The sequence below is a fragment of the Xyrauchen texanus genome, chromosome 37 (assembly GCF_025860055.1).
Source record: "Xyrauchen texanus isolate HMW12.3.18 chromosome 37, RBS_HiC_50CHRs, whole genome shotgun sequence".
Lineage (NCBI taxonomy): Eukaryota > Metazoa > Chordata > Actinopteri > Cypriniformes > Catostomidae > Xyrauchen > Xyrauchen texanus.
Genome location: NC_068312.1, coordinates 12,950,989 through 12,970,412, shown reverse-complemented (window position 1 = coordinate 12,970,412; position 19,424 = coordinate 12,950,989). Strand labels below are relative to the sequence as shown.

General features: G+C 37.9%; 1 protein-coding gene across 1 annotated transcript in view; it reads right to left on the bottom strand.

Moving 5' to 3' along the window:
• The window catches only part of slc12a5b (solute carrier family 12 member 5b), a 55,436-nt gene extending 36,459 nt beyond the window's left edge, over positions 1 to 18,977 (bottom strand). Inside the window, exon 1 of the mRNA XM_052108771.1 lies at positions 18,761 to 18,977. Within this exon, the coding sequence (XP_051964731.1) occupies positions 18,761 to 18,815 (55 nt within the window). The 5' untranslated portion in view covers positions 18,816 to 18,977. The remainder of the gene's footprint in view (positions 1 to 18,760) is intronic.
• Between the last annotated feature and the right edge of the window lie 447 nt (positions 18,978 to 19,424).

Below are 19,424 nucleotides of genomic sequence, written 5' to 3'. Positions count from 1 at the left end.
GTTGTAATTATATGGTGGCACGCATCTATATGAATAGCAGGCTGTTTCAAAGCCAGCAAAGGGTTAGTTTAGCACAGGTTGTGTCCCTAAAATGATACTTTTATATACAAATGGACAGTTTACACCAGCTTTCAAAGGCGTACTAGATGTGTTGTTCACTAGGATTATCCCACAGCAACACACGCACGCACGCACGCACGCACACACACACACACACACACACACACACACACACTCATCGTGTCGTGCGAGATATTGCATTAATTTCAGTAAATAGGCCACTTGAAAGAAAACACACCCATGTAAAGGCACACTCAGACATACAGCCACACATGTCAGATTAATTTCTGCAGATATCTTACGTCCAGGGTACTAAATGGTGCATAGCTGCAAAGGTGCTGCTTTTGGAGTAAAATCTCCCTCCCTCCCTCTCTCCCTCTCTCTCTCTCTCTCTCTCTATCTTCATCTTCCACACACTCTTGTTCCCTATCGCAGACTATTTGATGAAATCCTCCAGCTGTCTCCCTTTTCACACACTGCGGTCTGCAAGCCACGTATCCTCTTAAATTGTTAAACGTACCTTTTATAGCCACTCATTGTCAAAACAGATTTGTGGCCAAAAGCCCTTGCTGTACTGAAGTGAAGTGAATTTAGAGTTAGTGCTCTGACGCAGCAATTTTTTAACACTTGCAACTGAGAGCACACACAAAAAAAAAAAACGATTTGGCTGAACTTGATTCAGTCATGGACATTACATTGTAGTTTTCTTAAATGACCAAATAATTTCAATTTAAATACTTCAAGTAGAGGGATCCTAACTAAATCAAGTAAAGCCAACTAAATTTAACATATCTATAATATTTAGTGATATGCTAGCTAGTGACATGAAATGGTAGCACGTTTAATGCATGCTGGTGGTTGGCACTACCGAGTGCAAATTGGTCACTATGGCTGCATCTGAATCCAAATGTAGCTACCTTGTTGCCTCGCTGACCTATCATTCAGTGACTTAACAGACAGCATTTGTGTACGAATGAATTCTGAAAACTGGTTTTGGACAGGCTTCCGAGGCAGCACTGCAAAACATCTTTGCTAGGATACCATCATTCATTAAATCCAAATGAACCACAACGGACTATTAATCTAGAACAAATTGAAGAGAGTTTTGGTGAGAACCAAGCATAAATTAAATAACTACAATACTACTTTCTCAAAAGAAATCGAATCAAAAGTTGGAAAAAGTATACACAAACTGACTATCAACTCTCTATTCAGCCGTCATTTTCTTTCTTCAGTTCAACCGCCATGTAGCCGCATGCACAGGATTGTGGGGGTTCAAAGGCAGCAAAGGATACATCTATTCTGCTTTCAAAAATCAATCAGATGAAGGTATCTCAGTTGACAGGATGTGACACGAACATTGTATTCAGACATGCCTGTGCCCCTTCCTACATCCGTTTACAGCATTTTACTGATTTCAGATGCAGACTATGTTATAGTTGGCACAGCAATTGCTCAATGGATAGTGCAATTGTAGTATACTCAAGATGTATCATTCCCCAACCTAGACTCAAGCTTCACTTTCACCATGATGGTAACCCTAAAAACTACAACATAACAGAAATTCTTCTAAATCTCAACATAACAAAACATTATACACTAACAAGTCTCCCCCTTTATATTCCTTTGGTACAAAGATATGACATAAAATAACACCTAATTCTACACTCATTACCTTTTCGAGTGTAATGAAAAGCATGATGGGAACTAGAAAGACAATAACTTTCAAAAATAATCTCATTCTAAATTACAAACATATAGATCAGGGGTCGGCATCCTATGGCATGCGTTCCAGCACTAGCATCGGCGAGAGAGTGAACAATTTTATTAATATAAATTCCGCACCTGCATTCCAATCTACACCTTGATGTAATCCTTCCTCATGATCACATAGCTTGTTTTCATCAGCTGTATGGGAGGCTAAACAAAAATTTCAAATGTGATGAGACAGTATACCCAACAGACTCGTGCAGTGCGTGCAAGCCATTCGTGCATAATGAGCCGGCAGCGATTCACTTTCGGTTAATTGCGCGAGTAAACACGACCGCTTTGCTTCGATCAGGCTGTGTGGATGATAGCCTACATTCAGTGTTTCATTTGTTTCTTTTTGCTTTCAGAACAACACATGATGTAATAAGGGAACACTACTATTAATCCTTGAGATTTCCAACCTAGCATACAGGTACACCCTCCTTAAACCATGGTCACACTCAAAATTACATTCAATTATTAAAAGAGAAAACATAAACCTATATAGTGGGGTTCAAAAATCTTTTCAAGTCCATTCATACTATAATTTAAAGCTGGAAATAAAGTTTTAGTATTTTGCAGGCGCGATTCACCGACAAGGGCTAAATAGTTGATTGGCTTGTGATGCGTGAATGGCTTGCACGTGCAGCGAGAGTCTCATCACACTTTAATAGTGTTCAGCCTCCCATTCTGCTGATGAAATCACGCTGTGTGATCATGAGGAAGGATTACATCAAGATGTAGATTGGAATGCAGGTGCTAGTGATTACTGTACATGGTTCCACAATTTTCATAATCATGTAAGATGTGCATGCACATGTAAATACGCACAGTCTAATGTCTCGGTTCTTCATTCAAGACTTGAGATGACACAGCATGCAAGCACTGGGGAAACAGTCATTCTGAATTAAGTCAAAGGTTGCCAAAAATCAAGTAAGGTATTGCAGAGAAACTGGTTGCTTAGTAACAACGAAAACTAGACTGGTCTTCAACAACTTAATCACAACATACCTTCCCTAGCCTGTCAAGCAGAGTCCTTCAGTGCAGGAAGGTTAAACATTCTCGCAGTGAGCATTTATTTGCAATAATTAAACTTTAAGGGGTCATATCCAACACATTGCAGTATCTTATTTACTGAAGGTTTCCTGCATCAAAAAGTTTAATTTAGTTATGCATGACCATTTTCCACCCTCTCTCTCTCTCTCTCTCTCTCTCTCTCTCTCTCTCTTGTTTGTTTTGCTATACTTTTTAAAATGTTACATGAAAATGTAAATAAGCTCTGTTATTGAGCATTGGCTAACCTTGTGAATGTGAAACGAGTAACAAAACAACATCACAGTGTCACAAACAATCCACACTGAAATGTTCTGCACAAACTCTTAAGGCCACAGTGTAATGATCAAGGACCTTGGCAAAAATGCAAAAACAAAAAGCAAACTTCAAATGTAAATAACAATGGCAATTCAGCCCACATCCCAAATACCTTTAATAATAACTGTGGTCTTTCCAACTGAGCAATTAGCTCATGCCAAGCTATAATAGCAAGAAAGAGTCCTTGTAATCTCATTAAGGTTATTCATACAAATCTATTAGATTATTAATAAATCAAATGCACAGTTCAAATGATAGGGGAAGCGCTAGGAAATTATTACTTTTGCGCAGCAATACAAGTGTATGATGTAATGACTTTGCACAGGTTTGGAATTCAAATGGATTTCGAGGCTATTGCTTTACTACACATTTGGAGACACTTAAGGAAAAGACGTCTTAGTGCTGGGTATCACTAGGGAAGAGACTGACCCGCTTTGTCCAGCCAAACTTTAAATCAGATCAAAGTCTCTCCAATCTGATATACAACTGTTGACACCCACTGACAGCTATTAATACATTAAGGCAAGCCGAGAGTCTATCTCTCTCTTCACAGGATTGCTCTTGGTCTGGATCAGATTTAATATCCTATAATGGCGCATCTGGCACAGACATCTCATTCTCTCTCACTTTGTTGTACTGCCTCTGATCTCACTCACTTCTGCATGTCATTAACATTAACTACAGTGTTATCACACTTTTCAACCATTTTACCAGTTTAGATTTCAACACTTTTATGTGTTCATTGACACTAAAAATGACTTTTGAATACAAATATATTTTTTATAAATTGAAGTCCATTCTGGGATCGTAACATTATTGGGTGCTTGTCAATATGAACCCCTTACTCTTATTATATTATATTATATTATATTATATTATATTATATTATATTATATTATATTATATTATATTATATTATATTATAAATTATTGGATTATCAAACCAGGCACTACCATATCCTTACTTACATAATATGCTTACTTTAAAAATCAGTCCCTGAATCTATGCATTTTTATTCAAATTCTTTTTTTTTTTTTTCTGAGAAGGTCTACATTATGTAAATGCTCGGCAATCTCCTGTCTTGAGTGAAATTGTGACATTTCTAACTCAGGATGATGACTTGACATGCAGCCTCTCTATATACAGATATGCACCACAGTAGGCTACACCTTAGAGAGATACCTATCCCTGTAGGCATGTTTTGGGGGGATTTCTTTCAGGAATGCATCTTTGTCCTTTGCATATTTCACCATCCATGGACCTGCACACACTACACGCACACATGCATGAAAACAAACAAACAAGCAAACCCCTGTCCCTCCAGAGAGTTCTCTGAGGCTTAATCTTGAAACCCCCGGGGAGTCACTCTTACTGTAAGGCTTCTATGACAAGCAAATTGTATGAAATTGGATTTATTGAAAGCATGAAAACTTGTAAATAGATTGTAAATAGTTCATCATAGCATTAAAAACAAACTGGAAAAAAGAGCACCTTATTTAGTTGTCAATATTTGACTTTGAACACTGCAAAAATATTTATTTTTGTCTTGTATTCCAGTAAAAATATCTAAACATCCTATAAACGATGATATATTTACCTGAGAAGCAAAATGACATGAGTCTTTTTCTAGAGAAATATAACAAAAGGTATTGAGGTTTATGCTTACATCAAGAAAAAAAATCGCTGTCAATGGGTTTAGAAAAAAAAACAAACTTAAGGAACTACTTATACTTGAGTAACATGATCATATACGGAAATTGGCAGAGAGAGTTCCAGCGCACATAGGATTGGCCACAATATGCAGATGCTATGATGAAATCAGTCCGCCCTTAAAATTGTAATGCCTGATCAAAAACCTATCACTTTATCGCAACAGCTTTGAAACGATGTGTATTATGAAAAGGGCCGTACATATGAACATGACATCACTGGCTTCACATAAACAATTAACATGTTTATTAAGAAATGCATGTGTTAAAAAAAGTTGGAAAGTTGGATTTACCTAAATGTTCTTAAATTTACTCAAATCTGCTCAGGACACAATGATTATTCCATCACAATTGCCGGTGTGCATATCAGATTGTAAGGTGTGTAAATATGTAAAATATTTTGTAATTTTGTGGTTCAGTCATTTTGTAGCAGATAACTTGCAAAATTGAAAAACACACAGAACAAGAAATCTTGAATTTCACGATCTATAGCTGTGGTAATATACACATATATAACATATGATTTGCAAGTTATTAAATGTCGTATTTACAAAGTTATATTGACATACGTCATAAAGGATTTTGTAGGATTTCTAGGAATCACTATGACGTCAGATGCGGACTCAGTTTCACAGGCGGATTCATCTCATCATGACATCGAGTCACTGACAAGCTATCAGACGATTTTGCATCAGCTCCAATATGTTTACATTTCCTTGTTGTGAAACCAGAAGTCAGCAGTGCTGGAGACCAGAGTTTGGGTCCTGTGTTGAAAGCAGAAAGTAATTGCGTTCGTCTAATCAGTGACAAGGGCGATTTTGACTAACATTGCATTTTGTATTGCACTGATGGTTAAGTTTAGGGGTTTAGGTTGGGTGTCACAGTTTATAAAATAAGAATCCTCTTCACTGTGTTACAGCCTGTACAACTGAAAACAAATCACTTCACAACTTGTTTTTGGCACCCCTGTGTGGACATTTGCAGCTCACATGTGTCTATACACCCAAGAACACTTACCGTTTTGGCCACTGGGGGCAGTGTTTTGTATTTCTGTATGCACAGACCGATTTTCGCTAAAAAACCGTCAACCTTCTATTTCAGTCTGACCTGATCTAACCCATAAAATTAATTTTGATGGTGAAACCTTATGTAGTCAGGTTTATAAGTGATGTTAAATAATATTATAGAAACGATTCCACATGAAGCACATTTTTGATTAACAATTTTTTTTCACTCTATATTTTTCTTAATCCATTGACAAATAGCTTTTCTTGTTTTAAGCCTGAACCTCAAAAAAAAAAATATTAATCAGAAAACTAGACTCAATGTCATTTTGGTTCTGTGAGAAAGTTATCTTGTTTTAAGGATGCTTAGATATTTAACTGAATTCCAGACAAATATCCTCAGTAAGAAAATTATTTTTTTCAGTGCTTCCAAATGAATAAATAAGCAAGCAGAGTCACGGTTTTGGTGCTGTTAAGCTAGGCAAGCACAGATCCCTCTCTTTCTCCCTCCATGCAATCTGACCTACATAGTGGAGAACTACTGCCTGATGGTGCATGCAGCTGCCACAAGAATACACGCACATGCACACACACGCACAATTACTGTAGATATACATGTATTGCACCAGGCTTGTGTCCATGCTTAAAATCCCCATGAGTCATTCAGCTATTTCATCACTACAGTGATTCCTCCAAACACAAAATGTTCTGTGGATTCCCCTAATAGATGCAGCATACCACATGAATGGCCTTTTTATAGAGTTGCTGGCTGAACTGACACTAAAGCTGTCTTAGGTCAGGATGGTCTCTGTAAGATAGTCTTGCATACAACTACTTAATAGCCAAGAGTACAGAGATCTGCGGCCGCAGACAGAATTCCAGCCAGCTGAGCGGCTATTAAAGGTTTGTCCCACAGTGTACGAGGGTAGGAAAAGTGTTAAGAGAACTGGCAGACTCCAATGGCACATGGTGTGAAGACAGTCCTTTAGACTAAACGCACACACACACACACACACACACACACACACACACACACACACACACACACACACACACACACACACACACACACACACACACACACACACACACACCACCTCTTTCACACATGGGATGGGATGTCATATTTCACAGTCTTGCACATAAGCTGCAAGTCACCCTCAACAAAATCCCAGTCAATACAAAAAAACTGTTGCGCCCTTGGGCACGTGCCTCACTTTATTCATGTAATAAATCATCTTGCCCTTGGAGATCCTGTTGTCTTCATCAATACGCTCATTTATATGCAGACCAAAGCTTTTAAACAGGTCACGGTTAAAAGGTATCGATGACTTGAAACTTACATTCAATATTAATGTTGACTTCAAAACTAATTATTAATTATATAGGTACTATTAATTATTAAACATCCATTAAAAATAAGTTGATCAAAACAACATTTTTGAAGCTTTAAAAATTTCAGGAAAGAAATAGATAAACCAAAAATAAAAAATTCTGTCATTATTTACTCTCCCTCATGTTGATCCAAACGTGTTTGCTGTCATTTTTTTCTATGAAATAAATGTTGAAGAGTCTTTATGCAGATTTTTTCCAGTTCATGGTGACCACAGCTGTTACACTAAGCTAAAAAAAAAAGGCATAAAAGCACCATAAATGTAGTCCACATGGTTTTCTGAAGCCATAATATAGCTTTGTTGGAGAAAATGTCAAATCTAATTCACTGATAATCTTTCCTTTTGCAATAGCTCTCAAAACGTCTCACACCAGGTTTGATATCATTGATGCTAAAACACCATTGTTTTACAAGTGTTTTATAAGTGGACAGAACATGCTGAATATGTAGAATGGAAGGGAGAATGATATTTGAGAGCTGCAGAGCTTTTGAAAAAATACCAGGACTGAATACAAAGATTTCAGTAAACGGTTCTCGAACGTGCATACTTCCACCCATGCTAATGATACATTGTACTAAAATACAGAGACAGTTTTCCTGGACCAACATTTAGCAGCACTACAACACCACAATTGGCAGGAGCGCTAGGGCAGTCCGATTCCCGAACTACTGACTCTGAGCTGGTTCTATTGAATCTAAAACACAAAACATGCAGTGTGACCAGTGTTGCCTGATTCCCTATCAAATGACTCTTCTGAGTTGATTCTTTTGAATTTACACTGCAATACATACAGCACTAGCCTACCTCTTAAAAGAATGACTCTTATCAACCAGTTCTTTTTAATGAATCACAAACTTACAGACCCATTCAATCAAGCCATTAATTTCACCATATCTGAAATGAACCAACATATGGTTTTATTTATTAAGTAAGTAATTTAGTAAGACTTATGTGGGAAAGACTTAATGTAAGACAACTATGGTTGTTGTTATTACATTATGATTTTATTTATTTATTTATTTATTTTTATTTTTATTACAGTTTTTGGGGAAAATTAACGAATGAATAAACATTTGATTATAAAGTCAGGTGGAAACAAACCTTTTGCAAGAATCTGCTCTGTTAAAATATGAAATGGTCTGAAAATTTGGCAAAAGGCTGCTGAGGGCAGTAAAGGCAATAAGAATTTATATGCATACATCCAAATATTTCTTACTCAAAAGTACTAAAAGAATCGTTAAGAGTAATCAAAACAAAATCTGTAAATTAATTTTGATTCCCATCCCCAACTATCATATAAATTTAGTTCTATCGGGAAGACACGCAGGCTTGAGTGAAGTTTGAGATGCCATTTATTTGATAGATGTAAAACGGGAGGTGATGTCTCTCTCTTTGGAGTAGGCCCCGTCCGGCAGTCCGAGGTAGTTGTACCCGGAACCGTCATGTCCTGCAGGAGATAGGAGGCAGGGGCGAGGAGCCTACCCCCCCTTCGGGACAGGGCTCAACTGGTGGTGGTGGGGAGGTGGAGGTTGCAGTGTTAGCACACCGAAACAGCAATGTGACAGATTGTGAGCAGACTTATAAAGCATTGGCTTACGTGCGATTGGCTAGGAGTTACCCAGCTAATGATGTGATGATGTGCACCTGCTGGTCTTCCAGCTAGAACTATGATCCCCTTCCATTTATTAGGTAACTCAATACATAAATAATGACAGAATTTTCATTTTTGGGTGAACTATTGCTTTATAAGTTCATTTTGAGAATATTTAATAAAGAATTAATCATTATTAGTGTATTGGCAGGCGTGTGTGAAATTTAGCATTTACGCATTATGCTGATTCATTTGAGTGATATGAATGTCCTTTGAATATACAGTATATCAAAGGATATATATCTGAAAAGAATCTTAGTAGAAGACAGGGGACAGGGGGCGGGTCTCACACTTGTATTGCTATTGGAAACATCTGCACATAACTGTGTTTTCTTTTGATATATTCTCAATTAGCACACATACTGAGAAAGTGTACACCTTGTACTGTAAGTCGCTTTGCAATTAAAATGCCTTCACGACGAAGAAATGCAAATATATGCAAAACCACAAGAAAACCAGATGCACAAATCAAACATTTACATACCATACTAGAGGTATAAATATGTATACAGATGATATTAGTTAAATTCTGTATAGTGAATTGCAAGGACAAGCACACATGACTGTACACATTCAGACACACACACACACACACACACACACACACACACACACACAAGGCTATCAGCAAAAAAGACTGACAGAGATGTAAGATGACAGTTAGACCTTCATTTTGTGTTCATGAATTGAAATAAATTCACACTGTTGTCTGACAGAGAAATAAAAGGTGGAAATCCATTTATTCTGCAGCTACAAGAGAGATATGTGCTGCTCTGCTGACTTCTATTTAAAGAGGATGAGAGAGTAAAGAGGACAGTTGCTTCTACTGCAAATGAAGAACAGAAGCAAAGAGACATGCATGAAAACAGGCTGAGGGATTTAGTACAGTTACAGATGAAAAAGGGACATCCTCACCCCACTAAGAAAAGAAAGAGAGAGAGAAAATGGGAGATTAAACGAGAGAGAAATGGAGAAAGCACAGAGTGTGCTTGGGGTATAACTGACTCATCCAGCATTCTCGGGGACAGCATGTACCATCTCCATTCTGAAGGTGTTCTCTTGTTCTCAGCGGTGTATAGACAAATGTGCCTCTTCCAAAGCACACTACACTGTATATTAGATGCCCTAACATCTTACAGTGCTTTTGGTCAAGTACAAACTATAGACCTTAGTCAGGGTTGACACCATATTAAATTTGATGCATACAGGTACTAAAAGGATACTGTTTTCATTACACAACAAAAAAAACTTGAGAAAGCTTGGGTTGTGAAAGTATCACAAGGCTGTTGACATTAAGACTGTATGACATACTGAACAAACTGTTATCCCTCACATTTTCATTCACAGCATATAAAAATATAGCTGTGTAATCTGCAAGATTAAGACCTATTGGAATCAAGCCATTTGTAGTAGTAGTTACAATAGGAGGTGTAATACCTTTTACTGGCATTACTCTCATTGAGAATGAATGGCCCAGTGATGCAGTGTTATGATGAGAAAACAATTGGTAAGAATAAGAATTATAGGTATGGGAACCATGGGAATTAGTCAAAGGTCAAACTTAAAGGCACTTAGCTGCTTATTTAAAGCTAGGTTTGCTGCCAGACATTATTGAAAGAGCAAGAAACACTGGTGTGGTCTTCTCACATGCTGTCTTCCTATTCAATTTTCATTGCTGTTATGCAAGGCTAACATCATTTATTTTTCAGTGTCACTGTCATCTTTCATTTGGCACGTAATACATTTTAACTCGCTCAGACCAGCAAGAAGGTGGCATAAGAAAAAAATAAGCAGTAATGGACATGGTTTTTTTGAGAGATAGGTTTAGGGGTAGGGGATAGAATCTATAGTTTGTACAGTATAAAAATCATTATGTCTATGACGTGTCCTCATAAGGATAGCTGCACCAATGTGTGTGTGTGTGTGTGTGTGTGTGTATTTATCACTTTGTGGGTACCAAATGTCCCCATAAAGATAGTAAAACCCGAAATTTTTGACCTTGTGGGGACATTTTGTCGGTCCCCATGAGGAAAACAGCTTATAAATCATACTAAATTATGTTTTTTGAAAATGTAAAAATGCAGAATGTTTTCTGTGAGGGGTAGGTTTAGGGGTAGGGTTAGGTTTAGGGGATAGAATATAAAGTTTGTACAGTATAAAAACCATTATGGTTTAAAAACCAACATGTGTGTGTGTGTGTGTGTGTGTGTGTGTGTGTGTGTGTGTGTGTGTGTGTGTGTGTGTGTGTGTGTGTGTGAGTCTACTGTAACATCTGTCTCTCATCTCTTCTTTTGACTTCAGACTGTTCTCTTCATCCTTCTCTTTTACATGTCACACCTAACAGCCTCTGCCCTACCCTCTGTTTTCACACTAAAATGGCTTCCCAGGCACCTGCCACAGACAGCTGGCCATTACAACTTAATGAAGCCATCCATCAAGGGCAAATACATCGGCAGGATTACAAGAGGGCATATTTTTTAAAAATTGGCATTAGAAAAATCTTCTTATATAATGCATTGTTCTTTTGCAGTGACATAAAATTGACTTGAGTCAATGAGTGCAACATTTACATAAGAACTATATCACTTTGACCTTCAAGACACATATCCTCATAAACACACAAAATGCAAATACAGTGCAGTAGTAAGCCATAATGATAAGCAGTATGCACTATAAGTAGTACAACTGTAATTGTCAAGTGATATGCGCATAACCTGATGTACTTGAAAGATAAACAGCAACAAATTAACCAGTAGTCGCAGCGTTCCACATTTCCATGATGGTGATAGCGCAGAACTAAGCAACTGAAGAAGATATTTTAGTTTGTAAATAAGCTGCACAGTCTCAGCTTGGATCCTGTCAGAGGAAATGCATTTTAATTGCTTGATTTTAACTGAAATATTGAAAGACTGAGGATCATTGCAGTTTGCATTTTAAACAAATGTATGACTCTGATCTTATTGTAGGTACACTCACACTACGTGCAGAAGATCTTGTGTGCCCATTGGCTGAGAGCAAGGTGTTGCTGTTGTTGACATCTGGAACATTGATTAATTAGTTCTTGGAAGAGGGAAATGTTACATCGGACAGATCCACTAACCTTGTGTTTGATATTATCCTGTTCCAGATAATGCCATGGTTATGATTAAACAGCAGTGCACGGTAATAGTATTTAGTAGCATCTGTGTGTTATGAACAAGTATTCTAAATATATCTGAGCTTTCAAATGCCTGACGGCAAACCTGAATGCAGTTTATGATGTAACATGCACTGATGAAGTTTGTAATACAGCAGCATTGATTTTTTACATATGTGGTGACAAAATGTATGGCTTCTGGCACCACTGGTTTTAAAATAGAGAGAGAAATAGAGAGAGACTACTTACAGTGTGGTGTTGGCTCCATCTGCCTATTAAGTACATGACACAATAAGGATTATATTCCTGTTGAACAGACCGGGATATGTTGTGTTTTGATGGAGAAGCTGGTTTGCTGGTGTCTCTATTAGACTTCTTAACTACATGATAACTCTACCAGAGACCATGCTGGTTATTCTACTAACCAGCATAAACCATCTTGAACCAGCAAGGAAATGCATTCAGTTTCAGCAGGGTAATACCTGAGCAATTATGTTTGCATCCGAACAAATATTTCTCTCTTGCACTGTTTGCGAGTGTACATCTGTGACTGTGTGTACTTTTTGAGGACTTTAAGTAGCAGTGCTCCATATGTTGCTAATACAGGGTGGTCCTGTTGTGCTTTTATGTCCTCATGTGTCTGTTGCTTCTAAAACAGGTCTGTGCCATCTGGCCTGATGTTCAATTGACCTGATAATCTGCTACAAGGACAAGCAGCTCTTTTCTCTCCCTTTCTTTGCAGAATCAAAGCATGTCTTTTCTTTCAATCTCTCTGTGATCTCCTTGTTTTACAGTGCTAATTGCATTATTAACATGCAGTGCAGAGCCACCCATCTCTAATTAGTATTACTGCTTTTGACACCTTTGGACCACATGTGTGACCCCAATTTTGGTCAGTTCTGTGGATAAATTATAAAACCAGGATAAAAGGATAAAAGGATAAAACTAGGATAAAAGCATTTTTGTCCTTAACTGAACCCCCATAAAAAGAGTGTTAAAACAAAAACAAAAAAATATTTCCCCGACTGATAAGCTGTCTGTCAATAAATGATTGGAAGTGGTATTAGGTAGGCCAGCAGGAGGTGCTCACCCAGTGGTCTGGGTGGGCCCTAATGCCCCAGTATAGTGATGGAGACACTATACTGTAAAAAGCCCCATCTTTCGGATGAGACATTAAACAGAGGTCCTGTCTCTCTGTGGTCATTAAAAATCCCAGGGCACTTCTAACCCCAGTGTCCTGGCCAGATTCCCCCCATTGGCCCTCATTTATCATGGCCTCCTAATAATCTTCATTCCTGAATTGGCTACATCACTCTACTCTCCTCTCCATCAATAGCTGGTGTGTGGTGGGCGTTCCGGCGCACTATGGCTGCTGTTGCATCATCCAGGTGGATGCTGCACACTGGTGATGGTTGAGGAGATTCCCTCTATACTATGTAAAGTGCTTTGAGTGCCTAGAAAAGCGCTATATAAAATGTAAGGAATTATTGTTATTATTAATATGATTATTATTAATGACAAACCCACTAATGAATACTCACTCAAGGTATCTCATGTTTAATTTTACCTGTTTAAATGCCACATCTTGTATAATATGGACAATAATCACAACAAATTGTTTTTTATTTCTTTCTATAAAACCTTGAAAGATAGCACAAATAATACACTGATGCAAAAATGTTTAGCTAAAATATGCTTTATGTGGTAGCATCTAAATTACTATTTTTGTTTATTTTTAGTCAAAAATTTTATTTATGATGATTATCACTGAATCATCCTTAAAACACCAACAAAACAATTTTAAGGGTTAGATCAAGTAGAACTTGCTCTTAATGTAACTATTTCAGGTTATCACTTTATGTGTTTTGTCTTGTTAACTTGTTATCAGTTCTAGTTTGTCATTGGTTTAAGTTTATTAGTCTTGTTATCTTGTTTATAGTTCTGTCTTTTATTGGTTGTCTTGTTACCCTTGTCCATGAATTTATACCCGCATGTTTGCCATGATCCTTGGTCAGGTATTTTTTTCATGTAACTTTGTTTGGATGTCAGATCAAGTCAAGTCAAGTCAAGTTAAGTCAAGTATAGTTTAGTTCATGTTTGTGTTTCTGTTCATGGTTTTTGAACTTCACATTTGTGAATAAACTGCACTTGGGTTCTTCACATCATCATCGTTTTCATCTGCCTGTCATTGCCTGCCAACTACATTACAGCCAGTGGTGAATTCTCAGGACCAGCAAAGCCTTCTCTGCTGGCCTAACATGCCAAATAAATAAATATTTTTCATCCTTTCCTTTTCAATCACCTTTTTGCCTATGTATCTTTCGACTCTTAATTAATCTACAAACAAAAAGAGAAAACTAAAAGTTAATTTTTTCTTTGTTTATTCCTTGATGCTTTCAAGCGAATCGAGACAACTGTTTCACAAATCTCATGCCCGAAGCAGAGCGTGAGTTTGAGCTCCATCTCGTCAGGCCTTCAGAATTTTTACAGAATCCCTCAACAAGGCAAATGAATGGGCAACTAAGTCAGATTGTTAGATTCAGGTTGATTGTCATGATTTTTAGGATATGTCCCATTCGAGGGCTTCTACCTGGCCTTGAGTGACGCTTCAAGTGATGTATGTAATTTGAAAGTGAAGAGCACGAGATCTTGCTGACGAGTCGACTGGCATTACTGGCGCTATTACCATTGAGAAACAGATCCTTATGGATTTAAAAACACGGGATGTTCTGCATGACCATGCGATTGCTTAACTTATTAATCAGGAAAGGAGGGCTGATTTTTACTTCAAGTAAATTGGTAAGTGGTTTTTGTATTGATATAGCAACATCAGGAGTTTTCTAAGTGTAAATTGGGCTGCTGGAGCATTCAGTGTCGGATCAAGTTTTGAAAAGTAGTGCTGCATTCCATTAAACTCGGAAAAGTCGAATTTTACAACTTCATACTAGCAAAAGTGCAATGCAATGCATCTTGAAGTCAGAATTACAACTTGTCTGCTCGTGCAGAAATTCTCAACAAAATTTTGCAGAGATGAAGGGGCATGATGTGACGTGTGCTTTGACCTACACAGCTTCAATAGATTCTGATGATAATATGTGAAATATAAAATTCATAATGTTAACGTATTCTTAAAGGAATTGTTCACCCAGAAATAAAAATGCTCTCATCATTTACCCTCATGTCATCCCAGATGTGGATGACTTTCTTTCTTCTGCAGAACAAAAATTAAGATTTTTAGAAGAAAATTTCAGCTCTGTGGGTCCCATTAATGGGTCCCATAATTTGTACGCTCCAAAAAGCACATAAAGGCATCATAAAAGTACTCCATAAAGCCAGTGTTTTAATCAATATCTTCAGAAGTAATAAGATAGGTGTGGGTGAGACACAGATCAATATTTAAGTACTTCTTTGCTAGAAATTCATCTCCCTGCCCAGTTGGCTGCGTATGCATGAAAAATATGAATCACCAAAAACAGAAGAAGAAGAATGAAAAAGTTAAAGTGGAGATTGACTGAGCAGGGAGGAAAATTAATAGAAAAAAGTTCTTAATATTGACCCGTTTCTCACCCACGCATCATATCCACTTCAGAAGACATTTATTTAACCACTGGTGTCACGTGGATTACTATTATGCTGACTTATGTGATTTTAGGAGCTTCAAAATGTTGGCACCCATTCACTTACATTGTATGGACCAAAAAAAGCTGAAAAATTATTCTAAAAATCTTTGTTTGTGTTCAGCAGAAGGAAGAAAGTCCTACATATCTGGGATGGCAAGGGTGAGTAAATGATGAAAGAAATTTTGTTTTTGGGAGAACTATTCCTTTAAGTCCAAGAAATGTGAAATGTGAAAAAATATACATATCACATTTTTCTAATTCTCAAATCGGAGATTCAGTATATGTATTTTTGAAATTGATCGTAATTGGTGTCGGTATCACTAGTCATTTAGAGCTGTGATGTGATGTGTCAAATAGCTTGGAGGTTCTGCACTGCCAGTGAAGTCGATCAACAATCAATTTCCTCTCCCCTCCATTTAATTTCTCACTCAATCTAGTCTAGTCTTCTTCATCGCCGACAAATGCCAAAGATAATCTGTGTCATAATGCAATCAGTCAGATCTTAAACCTCATTGGCCAGTAAGAGGAAAGGCCAAAAACAATTGTGTCAGGCTACTCTATGAGTGATGTAACTAAGCCACTGTCATAGTAATGATCATCATAACAAATTATATTTTTGAAGTTGCTGAAACATGTGACACTTGATTGTACATCTGTCAAACCCAGTTGTCTTCAAGAGAAGATGGCATTTCACACACTGTAGCTTAGGTTTAATTCATTGCAAATTACAATTGAATTGTAATTACAAATACGGCATTCTCTCAACCTTAAAGCTGCCAACCCTTCAGATTTCAGTGTTCAAATGGAGACAATGACCTGCCACCATGTTTTCAGTGTCTTCATTAGAAGAAAATGCAGTGTAATCGGGGCTAGTTGTCACACAGGTAAGATGTAACAAGAGCAATATCTCAGTAACAATAAGAGTTGGAGTAAAAGTCAAATTATGAGCTTAGGTCTTGTATGTTGGTTTCAAACAGCAAGTTTTAAACCCTCTTAACTTAGGTTGTTTTAAATCTCATAAATGTATACACTTTATTAGTTACAATTCATCACTTTGTTGAATGTTTTTACATTATCTTTTTCATTTTTGTTCTTTCATGAACTGTTTTGCGTTTATAATTGTCTTACTTTTTTTCATTATTTCTGACAGTTTCTGTTGTGACATCTTACCCCATTTTGTATGACAGCATGCCCCATAATTGGGGCAAGATGTCACACAAGTTCAACATATTTAAATAACAGTATTATTCATGGGCAATACATTTGAAAATGTGCATGAATTTTATGAGCAAATAGGTATTAACACTACCGCAGTACTGTCCCTACCTTGGAAGGGAGGAAGAGAGAGGGAGATATAAAATTCAGAGCAGCATTAGACTTTGAAGGGAGAAAGGCAGAGAGAGAGAGAGAGAGAAAGAGAGAGAGACCCTTTGAAAAAAGGCAACAGCTTCAATGCAATAGTCTGCAGCCAGCTCCACTCAGGTTTGCTCAAAACAGCAGAGTCCTGTGGTGACAAAGACCCCAAAATGGGTGTACATTCAAAATGCAGTGAAATTGCATGTGATCACTGACCACTCTGTTCAGTTTCAGGACCCTGGACAGCACCACTGATGCTATTGGCTCAATGGGCATCAATTTCAGAACCATGGACATCATCATGGAGTATCAGCTAGAACTTCTGCAATCAAATTACCACACTTGTAAAGTACCCTGTCACGTCTAATGAAGAACCCAAGCAGTTTGAATTTGGAACTGAAATACACACACATAAATGTTTATGTATATGTCCAGTAATATATGTATTCACAAACACAAAAAGAATATATCATCCATGGCACATCATTAACTAGTTTTTGGATTCACCTAATGAGTGCATGTTCTGCCGTACTGCAGGGTGTTGATAAGGATGCATTGAATGACAGAGGAGGTCAGGCACTCTCTCTTTTACAGATTGCAGATGAACCTGTACTGGGCTACATGTAGCTTTTTATGGTACAAATTGAGCATCCTGCATGTGCGAGACCCCTTCCCTTTCCAAGACATTCAAGGCTTAAGGATGTTAAATGCACTGAAGGGTCTGCTTTTACTAAGATGCTCAAATTATCCCAATTACTCCCCAGGAACAAGAGACACAGTGAAGCCATCCACTGCCTGTAAAAACTAAATAAGATTATGCAAGAGCGAGTGAGACAGAGAGGGACAGACAGACAGACACCGAAAAATAAAGACAAATATAAGAGGTTGATGGAGACAGGCTGAGATGATCCTTAGGGAGGTGGCGATGCTGGACCATCCACACACACACACACCGCTGTCTATACTTACTCAGACAGACACAGAAAGCATTATCATTCTCCTCACAGCAACCTTGCAGCACAAGCCTGTGCCAAACTGTACATACATCAGCATACACACACACACACACACACACACACACACACACTCACACACACACACACACACATATAAGAATTCCGAACCCTATCATTTATTTGAAACATTCCCTGTCTCTGTCTCTCTGTTTCGATGCCAAATATAAATGCATTTATGCATTAATGGCACCATCCATAATAATATTTACAGTCCTATTCTGATTTGTCCATTAATGTATCTCCCTCTCTCACAAACACACACACACACACACACACACACACACAAAAGCATTTATAGACATCAATCTTTGGTGCATGATTGGTCTTCATCTACCCTCTTTAATCAAATAGACACATATTCGCACATACTGAAATATACAGATACAATAAATATAGACAGTATAGACTGTATATACTGTTTATATACACACACACACACATATATATTGCACATACAAACGCATTGCATACAATATACATAGATATATTTACAAATTCATATTTTCTCATTCTGTGCTTATCCACTGCAACAGCACACACACACACACACACACACACACACACACATACACCAGTAACATCAGCAGTGACTGGTAAAAATGCCCATTTTCTTTGCTTTTCCACTGCACTCCCCTACCACACACAAACACACACACGCATTCCCAATTGCTGTGACAGGATCAGGGTACTCACCCTGATTGTTGGGTCCCCCATCGCCCTCTTCACATTCTGTGAGATTGTTGAGCATTCTGGAAGACACAGCACAGTTCCTCCACTAATGCGAACGGTGCTGTGTGATTCCACCAGCCAACGTGTGTACCAGTGTAAAAAGCCACACGCTCACACAGAGGATGGAGGAGGAGAAGGCTTGTGATTCTCTGCCTCTCTCCTCTCAAGAAGGCGAGCAGCGGTGCTGTGCTTCGGCAGATTGGAGTCCTCCTGCCGTTTGCTGCCCTGCGTATTGTCTCTTTCTCTCTCCCTCTCTCTCTCTCTCTCTTGCTCTCTAGGAGGAGGGGTTGTGGGACAGAGAAGCTGCAGGGACGTAAATGATGGAATGCCTAAGAGCAGGTTTTTTCTCTCAAACATTCATATCAACTCCCCTCTCTACTTCTCTCAGCTATGCAACCACAGCCAGTCACCATTAAATTCACCATGCAGTTCTGAGGAATTAGCTTTCTTGTCATTGTCATGTTCTTTCGGTCACTCTGTCATCATCTATTCAGACTGTTAATGAAGTGATAGCGAGGTACACAGATTTTAAAGAACGAAATAAAAATAAGAGGTTCATTTGATTGACTAGCTGGAATTCTCAAGTGTCTTATTTTGCTGGCCTGAATTCAACACCAACCACATTTTT